The sequence below is a fragment of the Manis javanica genome, chromosome 2 (genome assembly GCF_040802235.1).
Source record: "Manis javanica isolate MJ-LG chromosome 2, MJ_LKY, whole genome shotgun sequence".
In the NCBI taxonomy this organism is placed as follows: Eukaryota; Metazoa; Chordata; class Mammalia; order Pholidota; family Manidae; genus Manis; species Manis javanica.
This window is the reverse complement of record NC_133157.1, coordinates 112,464,477-112,485,044: the sequence shown is the minus strand read 5'-3', so window position 1 is coordinate 112,485,044 and position 20,568 is coordinate 112,464,477. Positions and strand designations below refer to the sequence as shown.

Genomic DNA, 20,568 nt, shown 5'->3' with positions numbered 1-20,568 from the left:
GGAGTCCTTGGAGGAACTAATCTGAGCTGCGTTTTGCTGTGCACCTGCCTGACCAAGTCAGAAGATTGCATTAACAAGTACACCAGATGTGCCCATGCCATTCTCATGCAAGAGAGACTGGTAGTCTTCCCTCCTCCACAGTTTTTTCTTTCTCTTCCTAATAATCAATCTCCCCCTTTTTCCTCTCCCTCCCTCCCTTCCTCCCTTCTTTGCATGCCTGCTTGCTTCTTTCCTCACACACACACACACACACACTCTCTCTCTCTCTCTATCTCTTGCTCTTTTCATTTAAAAAATAGTGTTTGGGGGAGGAAGGAGTTAAAGCAGCCTCCTAAAATCCATTAGCTCCCTTCCCTGGAGGTGTGGGAGGAGGATCTGGGAGAAAAGAAGCCAAGGTCAGTCTATCTCTTTTCAAGTGTACCTCTGGGTAACACACTCATGATACAGCTCATCAGGAGAGCTTATCCACCGACTCTCCCTAGCAGGCTGATCCCTGGCTGAGGTGTTGCTTAGATTAAATGGAACCTCGGATCCATGAAGCAGGTCTCCCTAGAGAGGGGCACCAGGGTATCCCAACTCTCTGGATATAAAAGGGAAATGTCTTATAGTTTAAATGTTTCTTCTGTGTAAGCAACCCCACAAATGTCCCTTAGAGACCTCACCTACCATTCTGGGCCAGGGATACCTGGTGCAGGAACCGGACAGTCCCCTTGATACCCCATGCCTCTCTGCTTTATCTGAGCGTCTTGACTGCTTGGATCCTTGATATTATTAGGAAAGCCTGATACTGGGTGGGATCTCCGATTTGAGTTAATCTGGTTTGACAATCCAATCTTACATGTTAGCTGAGCTCATTACAAAAGGATAGCCCTATTAAAATTTTTGTTTTCTTTCCCTTATGTTGTAACTGATGGGCCCTAACCTTCGCAGAGAAATCCTCTGTGCTGCAGTGTTCCTTCCACTGCCACACCCAGGTCACCTCCCTCCCTTCATCACAGTTGAGTCTGTGCACTTCTTTGGTCTGGGAGGCCGACATCATCAATAGGCTCCTTGCTCATTTGCCATTGGGTTTTCTTTGGATTTAATCCAGAAGGGAGCACTAGAAAGAGATCAGAAAATAGGATGAAGGAAAAAAGGCTTTCTTTTGTGATGCTGGTACAGGTTAACTACATCCTTACCTAAAGGGAGATACAGCATCCTAAATGAAGGCTGTGACTTTTGTTAAATTGCTCTCTCTCTTTCATGTTACTTCCTCCACTGGAAGCTTCAGCTTAGGGATAAGCTGTTAGTAGTCCCCTGGTATTGTCCTTGGGTTTCTCTATATCCAGCCCATGCCTTTGGGAAAAGTCTCTTCTTTCAACTCTTTTTAAATGGCACAATTTGCACAAGCCATCATCCTGCCTGGACCCCTCGCTTACCAGAGATTGGGTAGAACAAACTCTTGCAGATGCTTTTCTCCTCCTATGATAAATTCATTAAGATTTGGGGTGGTCTTAAAGTAGCCCATGCATTAGAGATGGCATCATACCTCTGTTTTGGTCACGTTGGAACTGCTGTTTTGTTTGCTGTTTGTTGGGTGTGTGAGTGTTACAAGGCTCTTTCTGAAACATTTCCTGAGGGATTCGAATTCCAGTCCTGAAGCACTCTTCATACATCAGGCATATGGCACAATGACACATGAAAAGTCAAACTTGGACAGATTGGCCGTTGCTCCACTGTACCCTATGGCAGGCTGGTTATACTCCTTGCCCAACGTGAGAATTAGCATGCGTAAGTTGGCCTTTGATTCTCCACGTCTCTTTCTGATGTGAACTATTTGGCTCTCCAAAGTAACAAAGTCCTCAATGTAAGAATGAACCATAGCTGTACATTGGAGCAAAGTACTTAAGTCAGCGTGGGGGAAAATTTGTTACTCATGGAAGATGTTTTTTTCCAAGGCAAAGAATTTTACAACTCTTTTATGTACATCAACAAAAATGGCTAGCTGCAGTATGCTAATGAGGATGCCTGTGCATATGCTCCTGTGTTTGCTCTCACAGTTTTCTGTTGTTTTGAATTTGGTGCTAAGACCTTTTCTCAGCTAATCTTTAGGGGGATGCCTTTCCATTACACATGCAATTTTTTCTATTAGCTCATGTGATTAGCTTGCACTGGTATTTCTCTTTGGCAAAGGTCTTGAGAGAGCAGGCCATTGAATTGCCCATTGTTATGAAAGTGTTATTTTGCACACAGGAGACTAATTTTTTTGCTTGTATTGTCTATTGTCAGAAATTGTGTGTTCTGCTGCCAGTGCTATTACGGACTTACAGGGGACAGTCAGGAAAGCCATTTTCAGTGTGTGAATGATAAAAAGTAATTTCATTTTCTTAGAAATAATTATTTAGCTCTGTGTTCTAAAGACTTAGAATTTTTTCCTTCTTTGGCCAGTTTGTCCTTTCAGGCTGTAAAATAGAGTCTAGGAAGAAGTTGCAGTGGGAGGAAAACAGTGCTCTTTTCTCTGCTGGTCTTCACTATATTTTTGAGTAAAAGAAAATTAAACAGCTGCGATTGGAGAACCAGTGGGATAGGGGACTATGTATCATAATTCTCTATTCTCTAAGACTACGAGCTCCACTGGCTGCGGCACCCACCTGCCGCCGCCTTGCTGAGACAGGTGGGGTGAGCCCTGGCAGCACCATCCTGCTACTTCAGTGAAGCCTGAGTGTCCGGGTGCTGTAGCATGACCCCACTACCTGACTGGGGCAGGCCGTTGGTCACTTCATTTCTCCAGCTCCGTAGCTGAAGTCGTGGAGTGTGGGCAGTTGCAGCACTTGACTGCTCCCTGCCTGGGGCTGCCCGGCACCAGCAGCTGTGGCATTCTCTCTCTGCCTGCCTAAAGCTAATACACACACATACAGACAAGGCACTTTCCTGCTGCATTCCTAAAGCCAGCAGGTATGAACAGTCAAAATGGTTTCCTTCTGCTCCTTTCTGAAGCCAGCAAGTATACCTTGCTCCCTACACTTCCCAGCTGCCTGGATAAAGCCACAGTCCACACTGGGGATGCCCCTTGAGCACCTAGCCCTGGTGGCCAAGGGGGCTGGAATTCCTGAACTCTATAGGAATGTAACATCAGAAAGATAGTTCTTGGTAGACCATCACCTCAAGGGCACTGCACACATGCATACTGAAACACAACCCCAGTCATCCTGTGAGAAAATTCTATTTACTTAGCCCAGAGCTTCATCCTGAGGGACAGGCTTCAGATTCCCATTCATCTAGAGGCCAAGAAGTCACTCTCAGGGATACACCATCCTTGTGCACCCCCTTGGCCTTGCTACAACTCAACAACAGCTTCAAAAAGGAGTCTATACTCTTGTCTAGAGCCCATGTTTGTGATTGCCGCCCAGGGAACACCTCCAGATCACCTGGTCTGGCTAGCAGGGATGACAGTTGCAGCCCCCTAGGACTATATATATCAACATATTTTAAAAGCTGCTGCTTGAGGGTCTGGCTTCCAATCAGCCTGAAGCTAGTGCTAAATGAGATTCCTCACCTTGGAACACTGGAAGGTCTTGGCATACCTTCAACAACAAAGGCATGTCAAGAGTAAATCAGGTAGTTTAGCCAATAACAAAGGTTTGAGAGATAAGTCGGAGGCAGGGGAACTATAAATGGAAATATTTGCTACCTATACAAGCCCTTCAGGACTGAGAGAGGCAGCTGCTTTACCTAATATCTAAAAATAAACAGAGAGTTAATCAAAATGAGATGATAGAGAAATATGTTCCAAGTAAAATAGTAAGACAAAACCTTGGAAAAAGACTTTAATGATGTGAAGTTTTAAAAGACTTTAATCAGTAATCAACTGGATTAAAAGTAAACCTACCTGATAAAGAATTCAAAATAATGGTCATAAAGATGCTCACTGAACTTTGGAGAAGGAAGGATGAACACAGTGAGAACTTTCACAAAGAGATAGGAAATATAAAAAACTACCAAACAGGAGTTACAGACTCAAGAACATAATAACTGAACTGAAAAGTACACTAGAGGGGTTCAATAGCAAACTGGATGAAGCAGGACAAATTGATGGATTTCATATAGAGAAGCAAAAAGAAGAAAGAATTTTAAAAAATGAGGATAGCTTAAGAAGTCTATGGGACAACATTAATTGGAATAACATTCACATCATAGGGGTCCGAGACGAAGAAGAGAGAAAGAGCCAGGAGACTTATTTGAAGAAATAAGTGTTACCTGGAGAAGGAAGCAGACATTGAGGTCCAGGAAAACCAGAAGATGAACCCAAAGAGATCCACACCAAGACATATTATATTTATAATGTTGAAGATTAAGGATAAAGAAAGAATCTTTAAAGTGTACAAGGACACACACAGACTGAAAGTAAAGGAGTAGAAAAAGATATTTCATGCAAATGAAAATGAAGAGAAATCTGGGGTAACTATATTCGTATCAGAAAAATAGACTTTAAAAAAGACTGTAACAAAAGACAAAGAGGCACTATGTAATAAGAAATACAAATCCAGCAAGAAGATATCACATTTATAAATGTCTGTACACCTAACATAGGAGCACCAAAATATATAAAGCAATAGTTACCCACCTAAAGGGAGCAATTGATAGCAATACAATAATAGTAGGGGATTTTGTCACCCCACTTATATCAGTGGAGAGATCCAGACAGAAACTTAACAAGGAAACATTGGCCTTAAATGTCACATTAGACCAGGTGGACTTAACAGAACATTCCACTCTGAAAGCAGCAGAGTACACATTCTCCTCAAGTACTTATGGATCATATTCCAGAATGGATAAGATAGCACATTAGGTTTCAAAACAAGTCTTAATTAAATTCAAGAAGATTGGCATCATGTCAAGCATATTTTCTTACTGCAGTGATATAAAACTGGAAATCAATTATAAAAAGAAGACCAGAAAAAAATGGCAAATCTAAAGAGATTAATCAACATGTTACTGAATAACTACTGGGTCACAGAAGAAATCAAGGAGAAATAAAAAAAATAGCTAGAGATAAATGGCAATAGAAATTCAACATACCAAAAACTATGGGATAAAGCAAAAGCAATTCTAAGAGTGAAATTCCTAGGATAAATGCCTACATTGAGAAAGAAAAAAATCTCAAATAAAGAATCTAACTTTATACCTCAGTGAACTACAAAAAGAAAATAAATGAAGCCCAATGTTAGTAGAAGGAAGTAAATAATAAAAATCAGAGTGGAAGTAAATGCAATAGTCTACAAAGACAGTAGAAAAGAGTAATGAAACTAAGCTGTTTCTTTGAAAATATAAGCAGAATAGACAAATCTTTAGCTAGACTGATCAAGAAAAAAAAAGAGAGGGCTCAAATACATTCACTTCTATTCACACTGCATTGGCTGGAATTGGCCCACCTAGGTGTTTGGGTCACGTAACTGGTTTTGGCCAGTAGAATATGAGTGGATTTGGCATATGTCAGTGTTAGGGGATGTAGTGCCTGAATGGGCGGCTGGTCACTCTAACAGGTGTATGGTTAGAAAGGAAGCACCAGGCAGTCACCACTGAACTGATACTTAGCTGCATATATATTAAATAGCTCTACCATTGTCATCATTCTGTTGATTAAAGACCTCAAAGCTTTTCTTAAAGGTGAAGAAACCATTTTAAAAAAACCCAGCCATCTCTTAACATCTTTTGAACACTTGAGTAATTTAAATAGTGTCTGTAGTCAATGGGGAGATACAGAGATCTTCTCAGGAACAGGGTGGAAGGCACTCCCGTATAACTTCCTGCACAGTCACTAAGGTGTGAAAGATTCACTTGTATTCAGATAGCCTTTTGGGGGGTAAGGTCCAATTGTCAGGATTACGATTTGGAGCACTGCAGTGTATAGGCTAGGTTGGGTTGAACCATGCGCTTCTGGGTGAGTGTGTGTGCTTGATGCACTGTTACGCACAGTACCATTTAAAATGACTGAGAACAACAGAAGTTTCTGAAAGGTGTTATCTTAATGGAGTACCATGAAGATGCTAGTTAGAAGGCTCCTTTTTTTGCAGGGTGAAAGGCAAAGTGAATTGAAGACTGACCCTAAATGTTCTTCAGTATTTATCATTTTGGAGAGCACAACATGACCTGAATTGTAGTTTGAAAAGAAGAGGTATAAATTATGGCAGATCAAACTTCAACAGACCTGTCTTCGCATTGACATATCACTTGACAGCCTGCTAACAAAGCAAATCTTCCTAAGTTTCAAGTTGTCTGTCAGGAAAAATGATTTTGGGTCATATACAAGGTTTTGTTGGCATAGAATGGTATATGACTTATTTCTACTCAACTTTAAATCTGTGGTGCTTTCATTGCTCCTTAAAGTGATACCATACTTCCGTCTGTCTTCTTACCTCTGACCCTTTCACATGCTTTTTCTGGTCATTTTTAAGGACTCTAAAATCTAGTCTTCTTTCCTTTCCTTGGGTTAGAGGTCAGAAAGAGTAAACACAAAACAGCCATTCATAACAACACGGTACACTTTAAGTATCTGGGGAAATTTCTCTTGGAAACCAAAGCAGTGGCTGTGTTTGCTGATAAAATTTTAAGTTAGGGCAGATCAGCTAATATTGAGGCTATGATAAAAGCCTTTGAAGCTTTTTTTTGCATTTATACCAAAACAGAAGTTATGTCAAGTCTGTTAAAAGTTAGTTTAACCATCATTCTATACTTCACAGAGTACATGAGAAATAAACCATCACACAAATTGAAAACCTGAAGTAGTCATCTCTTAAATTCTTCTAATCCACATACTTTTTTTCTGTTCTTACAATGAACATGTATGATTTTAATTTTTCTAAAAAATCTAATTTCCTCAGCTTAAAGATAAAAAATGGGATTATGACTTCTTCACAGTCTTAACAACCAGCTGATAGTAGAGTGGGAAATACATTTTTTGTGGTTGATGTTGGAGGATAACCAGCATAATTGTAATTTGAATTCCTCAATTAATACTTGGTAAGTGTTGCTTAGTATCATCTTCACCATGCCAAAGATTGAAATAGTATATTAGGATATTGTATTTATTATGATACACAATTATTTGTCAGCATAAACAAAACTGAATTTTCCTTCAGAAGAGAATTGAAACACTAACTTTCTTGTTATACTACAATGTTGATTACATATTCATATTGGAAAGCTTCCTCATCTTTGCTCAAATAACTAGTCATTTGAAAGAGTTTTATTAGGAAGACAATAACAATGAAAATAATCACACTTATTTCAGGTCATTAAGAAATAATTGAAATTATAGTTAACGCTTGAACAACATGAGCCGGAACTTTATGGGTCCCCTAATATGCAGATTTATTTCAATTAATATATTGGAATTTTTTGGAGATTTTTGACATTTGAGAAAACACTTTCTTTATTATAAGAATGTAATTTTTTAATAATATATTCTTTATTATAAGAATACAACATATAATACATGTAACATACAAAATATGTGCTAATCAACTGTTTATGTTATTGGTAAGGCTTCTGGCTCTTAGCAGTTAAGTTTTTGGGCAGTCAAATGTGTGGATTTTTAACTGCTTGGGGGTTGGCACCCTTAACCCCCATGTTGTTCAAGGGTCTACTGTATTTCCAATTTTAGAAGTGGTACAGAGGAAGAAAGCAAATCTGTTACTTTATTCAACATTTTAAAACTTAAAGGTATGTATTTACCACTGTGGCACCTCACTGAGGTGGGCTGCATGTAATTAATATGGTATTGCAGAGATAATGATTGTGACTTTCAAGGCAAGGTCAGCAAAGAATTCAAAAGTTCTGCCTTGCTATCTCTAGGATAGCTTTCTCTGGGGGAAGCCAGTTACCATGCCATGAGGGCATGGAGAGGTCCACGGGGCTGGGAAACAAGGCCTCCTGCCAACAGCTAGCACCGGCTTGTTGGCCATGTTGAGTGAGCATCCTCACAAGTAGATCCTTCAGTCCTGACCAACATCTTCACTTTGCATCCAACTGAGATCTGTTGGGCCAAAAGCAGCCGCTAAACTGCTCGTGAATTCCTGAGCTCCAGAAACTGTGAAGTAATAAATGTTTATTATTGTCTTACACCACTAAGTTTTGGAGTAATTTGTTACATAGTCATAAATAACTAATTGGCTATTCAATTCATAAAATACTTCATATTTTTCTGTTTTTATTATAATGACAATTCTTAATATTACCAAAATTATCAATAGTGATAATAGAAACTCCCATTTTTTGTGAGCCTACTATCTGCAAGATAATTTAAAGGCACCCATAGTCCTTGCAATATTTCTTCAGAGTAGGTTTCATTGTTCTAATTCCAAAGTGGCAGGAATGAGCTTAGAGGATTTAAATGGCTTGCAGAATATCAGACACAATTGGCAGAGCCAACATTAGGACAAAATTCTGGCTGTTCTCACTAGTCTAAGGTACTACTGTTAATGAGAGCAGAATTACAAACCATAAATATAAGTAGAAAAAGGCATTTAACTTTATAATGTAAGCTACTCAAAAACAATCTGTTCCCCAAATACTGTACACTTCCCTTACTTTCTGTTACTTATTTTGCTTAAGCTTCTGTAATGTAAATAAATCTCAGTATCATCACCTTTCGCTTCACTTATTCTAATTGCAACTTTGGAATCAGTCTGGCTTCTCTTAGTAAGTTCATGGCTGATGGCTAATTATTGTCATAGTTCAAAATTAATACCTGAAAGCTTTGGATGTTCTAATGTCTAATCATATATTCAATTTTGATTTCAGAAACACACAGCAATGTCTATCTGCCCAGCACTTTGGCAGGTACAGAAACAGTTATTCTCAGCCTGAAGGTATGCATCAGATTCACTGTGAGCTTTTTCAAAGTACACATGGTTGAGAACAAGTTGACAACTCTCACATAGGGATACAACAATAAATTATTTCTACTTTTTAGCAGCTTATAGTATGTTAAAGAAGTAAAATACTTAAAATGCACTGGCTTCTCTTGCAAATTCCTCATCTCTCTTTTGACACTGGAATGTTCCAGAACTCAGTCCTCAGGCCTCATTTCTCTTCATTCTCAGCCCTCAAGGATCTCATTTAGTCTCATAGATTTTAATATCACCTATACAGAGATGATTCTCAAATTTATATTTCCTGCATGAACATCTTCCCAGATTCATATGTGCCTCTAGGCACTCAACACTTCCCTGGGATGTGTATAAGAGATCTCAAACCTAACGCATCTCACAGATCTCCTGGACTTCCCCCTAAACTTTGTACTCCAGCACTTTCCCCCACTTCAGTTAGTGGCAAGTCTAGTTTTCTAGTGCTCAGGGCTAAATGCTTAGAGTTGTCCTTGAGTCCATCATTTTTATCCATCACATTATCTGTCATTGAATCTCATTGGCTACCTTAAAATCACATCCAGAAACTAAGCACTTCTTACCAACTCTGCCACTTCCACCCTGGTCCAAGCCATCTTTTATTCCACTCCTGGATTACAATAGACATCTCTGAATTGGTCTCCTGGCTTCCACCTCTGTTCTCTTATTATTCTCAACCAAGTATGCAGAAGGAAGCTTTTAAAATATAAGTCAGGTCTTTTCTCTGTTCCAATGTCTTCTCATTTTACTCAAAATAAAAGACAAAATTCTTAGAATGGCCAGCAAGCTCTTATAGGCACTTCTCAAATATACATATAATACATTTGCCAGTAACAGCATAAAGGAGATGGCCTTTGGAAATTTCACGGTGAAGCAGAACATGGCACTCTTAGGAGTTAATTCCTGAAACTGTTTTGGAGTACTTAACTTGTCTGAGAGACACTAAAAGGTATGGAGGGAATAAAAGTTTGAGATCCCCTTCTCTTATGCCAGTTGACAATAACCACAGCATTCTAAGTAGAAGTTCCCATCATGCAGAGTTGAAAATGATGTAAATAGACGTCTTCTACCTTTAGTGGATGAAATGTCAGTATGTCAGTATTTTTCATTGCTCAACTCAGTCTAGCTGCTACATACTTCTCTTTGTTAGCTGTCATATACTCATCAACCATTCCTTTTAAAAGTATTGTCCCGTGGAAATAATTGGCTGTAATGATTGAAAATCTCATAGCATTATATTGATTTTCAACATTTATTTTCATGTAGACCTGAGCTCTTCAGAGCTTTTGTAGAAACTAGCCTCAAAAGATAGTTTTATCTACACAGGACATCCCTTAAAAATCTACTGACTTAATATTTTTGAGGTGTCTCCACCCATTTCAGTTGACAAAAAAGATTGGCTTTCACCATGAAAAGATGTTATAGGAAACTAAATCAGTATCTCAGCTGATTAAATGGGACTAATAAATTAATATCCTCAAGATAACTACTAGGCATCTAATAAGTAACTAATAAATATTTAATGATTAAATTACTCAATGATAAATTGCAACTTTTAAAAAGCCCATTTATATATTAGTTAAGATAAAACTAGCACAGCATCTGGGTCTTCATCTCTGAGAGAAGTTTCTAGAAAACCATTTTAGTATGGTATTTACTCAGTATCATTTAGTATGTTAATTATAATTTGTACCTTATTTGGGGTATTATTAATAGTGGTTAAAATAGACATTGTTTATTATTTTGAAAATAACTTGCTAGCATTATTTAGTATGATTTATTGTATATCTTGGGACCAGAAAATGTCCCTGATGAGATTAATTTTCAGTTTCATTATTAAAATAGATGAGATACAGCATGGTATATTGGAAAGAGAGCCGACTGTGAATCAAAAGATGTGAGTTTAGTTCTTAGCTCATCCATTTACAATACAATACTGAGCAAGCTGTTGAGCTTCTCGGAAATTTTAGTTTTGTCATCCATAAAAATGGGGTCATATCATAGAGATAGCTGCCTCTCAAGATTATGGGGTACAGGCTATACTTTGTAAACTGAATACCAACTATAAATGTAAATTTTCAGAAAGTATGATGTGATTTAGAGCATTTTACTAAACAGGAAACTTTTATAGAGACATATTTACCCCACAGATTAGCCCCCACTTATAGCATACATGTGATTTTTCCTTCTCAGGTGGTTGGCCACTCTGGCCATGCACCCACCATACAAATCATAATGGTACTGTGACAACTTTAGATTTTGAAAAATAGTGGTTGGTGATTTATTTTTCTGTAGAAAAGGGCAACCACATAGTTAAAAAACAAAACAACTTTTCATATTACTTGTTCATGAGTCTTCCCATTTATAATATCAGAAGATAAAGCTTCATTTCTAGACTGAACATAAAAGATTCTTTGAACACAGCAATCTCAGGAAGTAAGTAGCTTTACTGTCTTCTGACTGTAAAATGGCCAAGAGTATTTCTTCTTTCCTGATCGATAGATCTGCTATAATGTGTTGACTTGGTTTTAAATTTCAGTGACTGTAAAGTCAAAAGCCCTTATATGCAGCTAACTTACTAGTAAAATAAGGTACATTATGATTGACATCTTTTAATGTTAAGTTAAATTGGAGCCAGCTACAATTTACTGGGGGATGAGTGTCATGAAAAATGTCTGAAAGACTATACACATTTTACAATGTACCTTTATTCTAATTGGCATGGACAGTAAGTTTAATGTTCTAGACTAAGCTTGATATAAAAGCAAGAATGATTTCAGAATGACACAAACTCTGCTTTTCAAGAAAGCCAAAGTATAATATATTTGACCCTTTAACAACACAGGTTTTAACAGCACAGGTCCACTTATATGCAGATATTTTTCAACTAATATATTGGAAATTTTTTTGGAGATTTGCAACAATTTGAAAAAAAACATTTTCTTTTTTCTAGTTTATCTCTATTGTAAGAATACAGTAGATAATATATATAACACATAAAATATGTGTTAATTCACATAGTCTACAGGCACACACTTGATCATCTACAATTGCTCTCCTACAACACTAAACTATGTTTTCTACCTTTATCTTGCATCTACCTACCACTTCAGCATTTTATTAAAAATAAAAATAATAATAATAATAAAGGGAGAAATGTGGGATCAACATATAAATCAAGTATAAAAATCAAACGAATATTCATATTTGACCTGATTGTTTATAGTTCATAATGCGTGATCAAAACCGAAAGTTTCTGTGATGACTGCCCTTGTACTGTTCACCATGTAAGAATTTATTCACTATGTAAGAATTCGTTCACCATGTAAGAACTTGTTCATTATGCTTCAGAAGATTGGAGACTGACGAGAGTTAGGCTTGAGATGGATTAATGATTGTACATTGAGCATTGACCCCCCTATACTGAATTTTATTGTTGTTAACAACCATTTGATCAATAAATATGAGAGATGCCCTCTCAAAAAAAATATGTGTTAATTGACTGTTTATGTTATTGGCAAGACCTCTGGTCAATAGAAGGCTATTTATTAGTAGTTAGTATTTTGGGGAGTCAAATTTCACATAGGTTTTTGACTGTGGATAGTCAATGCCCCTAACCCCTGTACTGTTCAAGGGTCAGCTGTATATTTAAGAGCATTTGCTCAGAACCCTCGTGGAATGGAGTCACCTTTAATTTCCCAGAGTAGTACTTGTTATTTGGGTCTGATATGATAGTTTCATTTCACCTTGGATTTTGGACCACTCTGGATCAATCTCATTTGGAGAGTCAGGTGTGGCCCCAAAGTCTGTCCTGGTCTTTGTGGCAGGCCTCCAGAAGGTTCAAACTGGGGGAAAGTGAAGTTTCAAGCCAGGCCAACAGGTTGCCCAGTTGGGGTGGAGAAGCATAGGAGCAGCAGTGCACATGTTTGCTGATTCCTATCGTGTAAATGCTCCTGCCTTGGCCAATTTAAAACTACCAATGATTTAACGACCTGCTCACAACATTACTGAAATGGAGGCTGAAAAGAGAGGACTCCCACACCTAACCCGTGCCAACAAAGAGGGCTGAGAAAAGAGATTACTCTCAAGTCTGAGAGTTAACCAAAATGAGATCGAGATTTATTGTAGTTTTGCTTTTAAAAGTTGCAGAGGTTTGATCTGTACTACCTAACAACCTCTTTTGTCCATTTCCTGTGTGAAATCTTCAAGTTCTACACTGATCACTGTTGAGGGAGCCCAAACACAAAGATGGGGGCAGCCAACATACGGGTTTCTCATTCTTAGAAAGGGTAAATGTTTAACAGGTTACACACAAGATGCACAGCCCTCTTAGTTCATGAGAGATTGGGAGGTAGGAAGGATGAGTTGGGTTAATGGACTGGCTGAAATGACTGAGAGCTACTGAGCTCTAATCTGAGAATTCTCAGGAACGCACTGAAGGAGGATGGCGCTGTAATAGAGGGTGATTTGTGAACAGGAAAAATGAGTAGAGGTCAGCACTAGGAAAGTTACTAAGTAGAAGTCGTATGCCATGGAATAAGGAAATGTGGCTGTGAACTTTATTCAGGATAGTTTATGATCTCATTACATTTCGTATGTGTATTTAAACATGCATTGCATGTTTGGGTTAACAAGAACAATCTACATATCCTGGGGATTGTGTTAGGCTGGTAATGCCCAGTCTTTCAAGTCCTGGGCAGTGGGGAAAGGAGAGTCTAGAAGGGACAGCCAACATGTAAACACAGTAAAACTCAGTGTGAGAAAGGCTATTGTAGGAGTATTGGTCCAGGCACTGTGAGAACACATAGGAAGAAACAACTTACTTGCTATCTGGAGTACTCTTTGGGAAGCATGCCCATTTAAATATATACTATAGGTTCATAGTAACTAGAATTTTGAAATTTAGATATTTGATCACTGTGGCAAGAAGTTTGTCAATTTCATTGATATGTCAATGAAACAACTTTTGATTTTTCTTCTGTTTCATCAATTTCTGCTCTTACTCTGTTTTTTTCATGCTAATATTCCATGCTTAAGAAACTACTTTGTCTGATATAAATACAGTTCATCCAGCTTTGCTTCAATTAATTGTACTGTTGAATTAGTTCAACTAGTTCTACTATTTTAAGATGGTACATCTTTCCACATCTTTCTACTCAATTAAATTTTTACTTATGCAAAAGAAGTATTTTGTAAGTAAAATATAATTGACTTCTGCTTTTTAAATATCCAGTGTGACATTGTCTGCGTGTCAGTTATGTTTAGATTTTTTGCATGTAATGTATTCATGTGGTTGGGTTTAAGTCTTCCTCATGCTGTTTGTTTTCTATTTGCCTGCTCTTTATACCTTTCCCTCTTTTTCTACATTCTTTTGGTTGAGTAATTTTATAATTACATCTTATCACTTTTTATGGTTTTGTTTTTTTTCTAGTTGCTTTAAGTAAACAGTATGCAGTTTTTCTCATCACAGTCTGATTTCAAGTCATTTTATACTACCACTTTTTCTTTTTGGCCTTTGTTCTATACTCATCATGAATTTATTTCTACATATGTTATTAATTCTCCAATATATTATTATTATATTTATTTTCAACAGTCAGTTATCTGTTAAAGATACCTAGAAAACTAAGAAACAGTCTTTCATACATATTTACATATTTACCCTTCCTGGGACTCTTCATTACTTTGTGTCAATCCAGATTACAATCTGATTTCATTTTTTTTTCTGCTTGAAGGACTTCCTTTAGTAGTCCTTGCACTGCAGGTTTACTGATATGAATTCTTTTAGACTTTGTATATCTGAAAAAGTCCTTGTTTCACCTTCATTTTTTGAAAGGTTTGCTGACTATGTAGTTTCAGGTCAATAATCTCCTTAAATCTTGTTCTGTATTTTAATGATATTGTTCCACTGTCTTCTGACTTGTGTTGTTTCTGACAAGTTTGCTGAAATTCTTATCTTTGTGTCTATGTACATAATGCATCTCTAATTACTTTTAAGATTTTCTCTTTATCACTGGTTTAAAGAAATTGTATTATGTGCCTTTCTTCATGTTTTTATGCTTTGTGTTTGTTGAGCTTTTTGGATCTTTGGATTTATAGTTTTCATTAAGTTTGGGAAATTTGCTACTGTAATTTTTTTTCAAAAAAATTTTGGTCTCTTCTCTTAGTAGAATCGTAATTTTAAGTATATTGGACCACTTGAGGTTGTCTCACAACTGAATGCTTCTCTGTAACTTTTTCATTCAATCATTTTTCATTTATGTTTCATTTTCAGTAGTTTCTATTGTTGTTTTCAAGTTCACTAATCTTATGATCTTAGCTGTACATAATGAAAAATTACAATAATAAATTATATATATAAAATACTGTATTGAAATTACATATAATAAACTCTAATGACATTTACACAGAACTTTAAACTCTGACACATTTAATTTTTATGATAGGATAATAATTTTTCAGTTACTATGCTTTTCATGGTATGTATTATCTTGAGGGCTTAACATGCAATTGCAATTCTCATGGATATAATTACAAAAGATGTTTGTGTTTGGCCCTTCTTTTTCTATTTTTCTCTTTAGTTGAGCTTTGTGAGATAACAATACTTTTGTTATTTTGCCTGATGGATCCTGGTGCACATAGTACTCTGATTATTGTCCTATTTCAATATGATCAAATGATTAAAAACCATGCCTTGGTTGTAGATAAGATATCCAGATGAGAGAGAACAGAGTGTCCTTCCCTCCTGAAAAGCTAGAAGGTGAGAGAGCCTTGGGAAGGCTGTTGAATGTGTGGTTTTTTTTTTTAGCTTAACACTGTCTTGCAGAGTCTCTGGGTGTCTCCAACATGTGGAGTCTTCACTCCATCTATGAAGTGTCAGATCTAGACAAAGCTTTGGGGCTAGAGCATAAATCTCTCAAGCTAGTTGGTGTAGTAGGACAAGTCCTAGGGCCCAACAGAGTGAAGTAAATCTGTTAAGGTTGAAAGCCTATATGCAAATAAAACTTTTAAAAATCTTCCCTGTTGTAGTTCTTTGCTTTGCTTCTCCTTTAGTATTTAGCAAAGTCTTTCAAGATACTTAGCCTTTCTTAGCTGGGCTAATGGAAATCAAGACGGATTAATCTTGATGACAAAATTGAAAAGAGAGGTAAAGGTAGGTAAATTTCAGGGAGAGAGGAGATTCTTGGTTGACTACCTTCCTCATCTGTAAGAAATACCTCCTTTCAGAGATTAATGTTGGAGGGTCTGCACTTTGCTAGATGAGGATGGGGGAAGGATTTCCTGGCAAGATTCTTTACTGCGCTCTTCTTTCCCCCACAACTCAACAAGCATATATTGCCTCCTTACTGCAGAGCCTTGATCTCAAATAGCTGGCAAGTAATAACTAAGATATTAATTGAAAGAAAATTTAAGTATTTTATCACTCAAAAGGATATTTGCACTTTAAATGATAACCTTAAAGACTAAAGGCTATTCTGTGATTGAAGGAATTGATACTTAATGATGAAATTTCAGGTAGAGGGAGATCTAGAGGGGAGTGGGGTCCTGCCAAACTGTATCTCTGTGCCTATAGACATTTTATGCCAAAATACATCTCCTTAACTGAGCTTAATCTGGCTTTTTAATGTACTGTTCAGAATTAAAATTTAAAGTGATTATTTTGGGGAAATTTTATCTATGTATCCCAAGGTAAATCTATCAGCTTAGAGTCTGCAAAAAAATGATAAATGATATATTTATGTTAAACATCTGTGAAATGTATATTTATTTGTTAATGAGTTATAGCTAAGGCAAAATGGCCAAAGACATGAATAGAAGTTGCTGTGCTGTCATGGTCCATTTGTAATACTAGACTTGACTTATGACATATGCAAGTCATGCATTTCTGAATCAATAGAATTCTTTGCAAATTCTTTGGTCCTAGAAGTTTTGAAATGGGTATGAAATTTACTTATTTTTACATTACCTTATTTCAGAAAAGATTTAGAGGCCTAACATGAGTGGATTATAATAGTGTCTTTAGAACGCTTATATATTTGTTTAGCAGCACATGACATCTTTATTTCTAATGTTGCTGATATTTGACTTTTAGGTATTCAGAGAATGACTATCTTCAGATTATCACAAACATACAGAGCTGTCCATGGAAACGACAAGCAGAAGAATATGAGAATTTCAGGTAGAAATTTTCTTCATAAATAATATGAGATACAAAATATCTTGTACATTTGCTTTGTAGGGAAAATAAACAACACGGTGTTAAAAAGTAAAAGGGGCCAACTGACTGTCAGAATGATTTAATTCTAAGACCTTCTCAGGAGGCCCATGACACTCCATCCTCATCCCTTATATAGACATTTAATTACAGTACTGGAATTAATTACAAAAATTCTAAGTTCCAAAAGTTTTGGTTATACTTTTTATTATATTTTAGAGGATGTTTCTTCTTCTTTATACTACTTGTATTTTGTATTTATTCATCTATTTTATAAAGAAAATATGACCCCCTTAAGGAATGTTTAGAGAACATAGAAGGGAAATGTCATCCATCATCCCATAGACTAGGACAAAAACCATTTTCCTTTCTGTATATTCCCTTCCAGTTTTTCCCATTATCTTTCTAACACCAGCAGCCTTCAGGAGCACGAGTTCACACAGTTAATAACCTGGGCAGGAGCCATCAAGCTGCCAAGACCAGGTTATTAGTTGACGAATATAGAGCTGTCCTGTGCTTGGGTAATGTGGAGCCCACCCAGACAGAAATACATGGTGTTAAAACAATATGCTGTGGGGAACATAGGAATCTGCCTCCGAGTTCCCCATCCTGCTAATGTTGAGCAGCCAGGTCAGTTGTCCCTGTGTTTGCCTGGATTAAATTGCTCTTTTTCTTTGCCTACATTCTGATTCTTTGCTGTGCATCCAACATAAGTTTTGTCCTGTGCCAAGTTATTGTAGTATATTATAATCCAGAAATATGTTTTTATCTTTATTGGCTCATATTTTCGAAGTTCCCTTTAAGCATCAAGTCTTTTAGAAACCTTATTAAAAAGACTGCTTTCCCCTAAGATTCTCCCAGAAGTATGTGCTGCTCAGCTTTCTTTGCAATGGGAAGAGAACTCTTGTTTGCACGGTGCTATGGCCCCACCAATCCTACTTCTAGTCAGTGTGCTGGAGTTGTCAGACCAACTTTGCCATTGATTCTGCTGCCAATCTGAACAGGGCTCTGGTCAGCTCCCATTGAATAAAAGACTACCTTCCTGATTGGGTCAAAGCTAAACATGTACATCTTCCCCCCATTAGATAGACATGTGGATGCCTTGACTTACTGTAGGATACCATGTAGCATCTTTCCAAAGAGGCATTTCAGGGATAAAGGGCATGAAAAGGAATTACTACTTAACTATTTAACTTCCAGGATATTTTATGCTCACAGTCTGAATGTGTCCCCTGAAAAACTGTGAGTTGAAAACCTAATCTGTAATGTGATGGTATTTGGAGGGGAGGCCCTTATGAATGGGATTAATACCCTTATATGAGAGACTATGGACTGCTCTCTTGCCCCTTCTGTTGTATGAGGGCACAGCAAGAAGACAGCTACCTGTGAACCAGTAAGTGGGTTCTCACTAGACCATGAATCTGCCAGCCCCTGATCATGGATTCCCAGCCTGCAGAGCTGTGAGAAATAAATTTATGTTGTTTATAAATACAGCAGCCCAAACAGAGTAAGATACAGTCCTACTCAAGACTAGATTTGAGAGATCCTTGTGACAGCATCAGATGGAAAGCTGAACAGGCAATTGTAACCTAAACAATTACAGGGCCAGGGAGTGGCAAGAGTGTGGTTTTGAGAGACCTTTCTACGTGTGCAGATTTGGTAAGAAAGGAAGAGGGAGACACTGAGATATTGAGCTATTGAGGATCAATCCAAGATAATCAGCTAGAAAGACTGGATGGGTAGTGACACCAATAATCAAAGTAGGGATAAAGAAGCTTCTGCTTCTGACTGTAAAGTTGATTTAGACCAAACCTCCTGAGAAATACAAAGAAAACAAAGCATACCAAACACCTCTTTGAGGGCATTGATAAGTTCCCAAAGCAAGATCCAGAGAGGGAAGTCCTGCATTTGGAGCTGCTTTTTCTTACTAGAAATTTGCAAATGCAAGAGCAAAAAGCAGGCTGAGGGGCAGAGAAGCTGAGCAGAGCTTCCAGCAATCCCTGGAGAAGACCAGTGCTCTAAATGACTGAAGCCCAAATTTGAATCATCTCCATCTTCAATTGGATTTAGATCTGCCTTTAGCCTAGATGTCTGATAGATACAAAAGTAGATAGAAACACATCCTCTCCTGAAAAACGTACCCTCATTCAGAGCCTTAAATTATTTGTACAAGTTTTCACACACAATGTCTGGCTCAGATAAAAATTAGAATTCTCTGTAAAGATTTTTTTCTTTATTTCCTTCTTTTTTTTTTGTGACAAAAATCAGGATTCTCTTCCAATCCAAAGCTGCACGAACCACTGCAGCAAATTTGATGGCGAGAAGCTGTAGAGATGGTATGCAAACAGAACAGCCATTTTCCCCTTAGTACCATTTCAGTAGGAAAAGTGCATCAGTACCCAATGGTCTATCTATGCCTTCAGTGCCAATTTAAGTCACCATCTGGGACTATAACACTTATTGTTTGTTGTCATTCTAGAGAACAGTTACAGTGACATTTATTTATTTATTTGATATTTATTGTATGGTAATGTTCTTTTTATGGGCACATTTATAAATTATATAAACTCAACAGAAGTCAGTGCAATTGAATCAAAATAAACCTCCCACTTTCCTAAAATTTCTAATACAGCTAGCTAAATCTGGCCAATTTCTGGCTTATTTATAAAGCTGGTGTTGTAGAAACATCCACTATTATTGCAGATGTCAAGTAGCTAAATAGTTTTCCATTTTATTTCTGTATAGTATTTTATACCAAATTGAAGAAAAATAAAATATGAGCCTTCAAATTATGAGCAAGTGAATATATTTTAAATTCAGCAGCAAATTTATTGTTGAAACTGAACAGTTGATGCCTAGGGATTATTTGAAAGACTTCTGTGGTTACATGGTCTAAAAATAAGGTAGGTTTTAAGAGTTCTTTTCCTTAAATAAATATATCACTTGCTATGAGAGGGAATACATTTTATTTATCAACAACATTTGTTTAGTTTTTGCCATGTCAAAGCACAGTAGACCCCTTCGGCCTGATGCAGGGCAGGGCACAAAGTAGGATCTCAATAAAAATGTATGAAAATAATGGACATATGAAAGTAAACAAGAAAAATGCAAGGTTTTCTCTCTGACATCAAAGAAATGATAGTTTGGAGAGATAAAACATAAAACTGAATATTTATGATTTAGTGTTCAAAGAAATGATTTACACAAATACCGTAATGTATCAATGAGTAGGTGCTGTAGGATAGAATTTCTTGAAACATTTTGCAGAAAGAGACAGAACCTGAGCTGTTAACTCTGCAGATGCATAGAAAGGGAGGGAGTGCTGGATGAGTAATACACATGAGGAAGTTTCAGGACCAGCCTCACTAGAGCAGGGAACTCGTACTAAGGGTGCTCAGGGTAAAGGGGTTATCTGTAGGTAGGTGGGTGGTCCTGTTGATGCCCAGGGCCCTAAGCATGAACGTAGAG

The 20,568-nt window shown here is 37.2% G+C and overlaps 1 protein-coding gene across 1 annotated transcript in view; it reads left to right on the top strand.

The window, feature by feature from the left end:
* The window catches only part of ST8SIA6 (ST8 alpha-N-acetyl-neuraminide alpha-2,8-sialyltransferase 6), a 115,838-nt gene that overhangs the window by 54,107 nt on the left and 41,163 nt on the right, over window positions 1–20,568 (top strand). Inside the window, exon 4 of the mRNA XM_037001706.2 lies at window positions 16,978–17,064. Within this exon, the coding sequence (XP_036857601.2) occupies window positions 16,978–17,064 (87 nt within the window). The remainder of the gene's footprint in view (window positions 1–16,977; window positions 17,065–20,568) is intronic.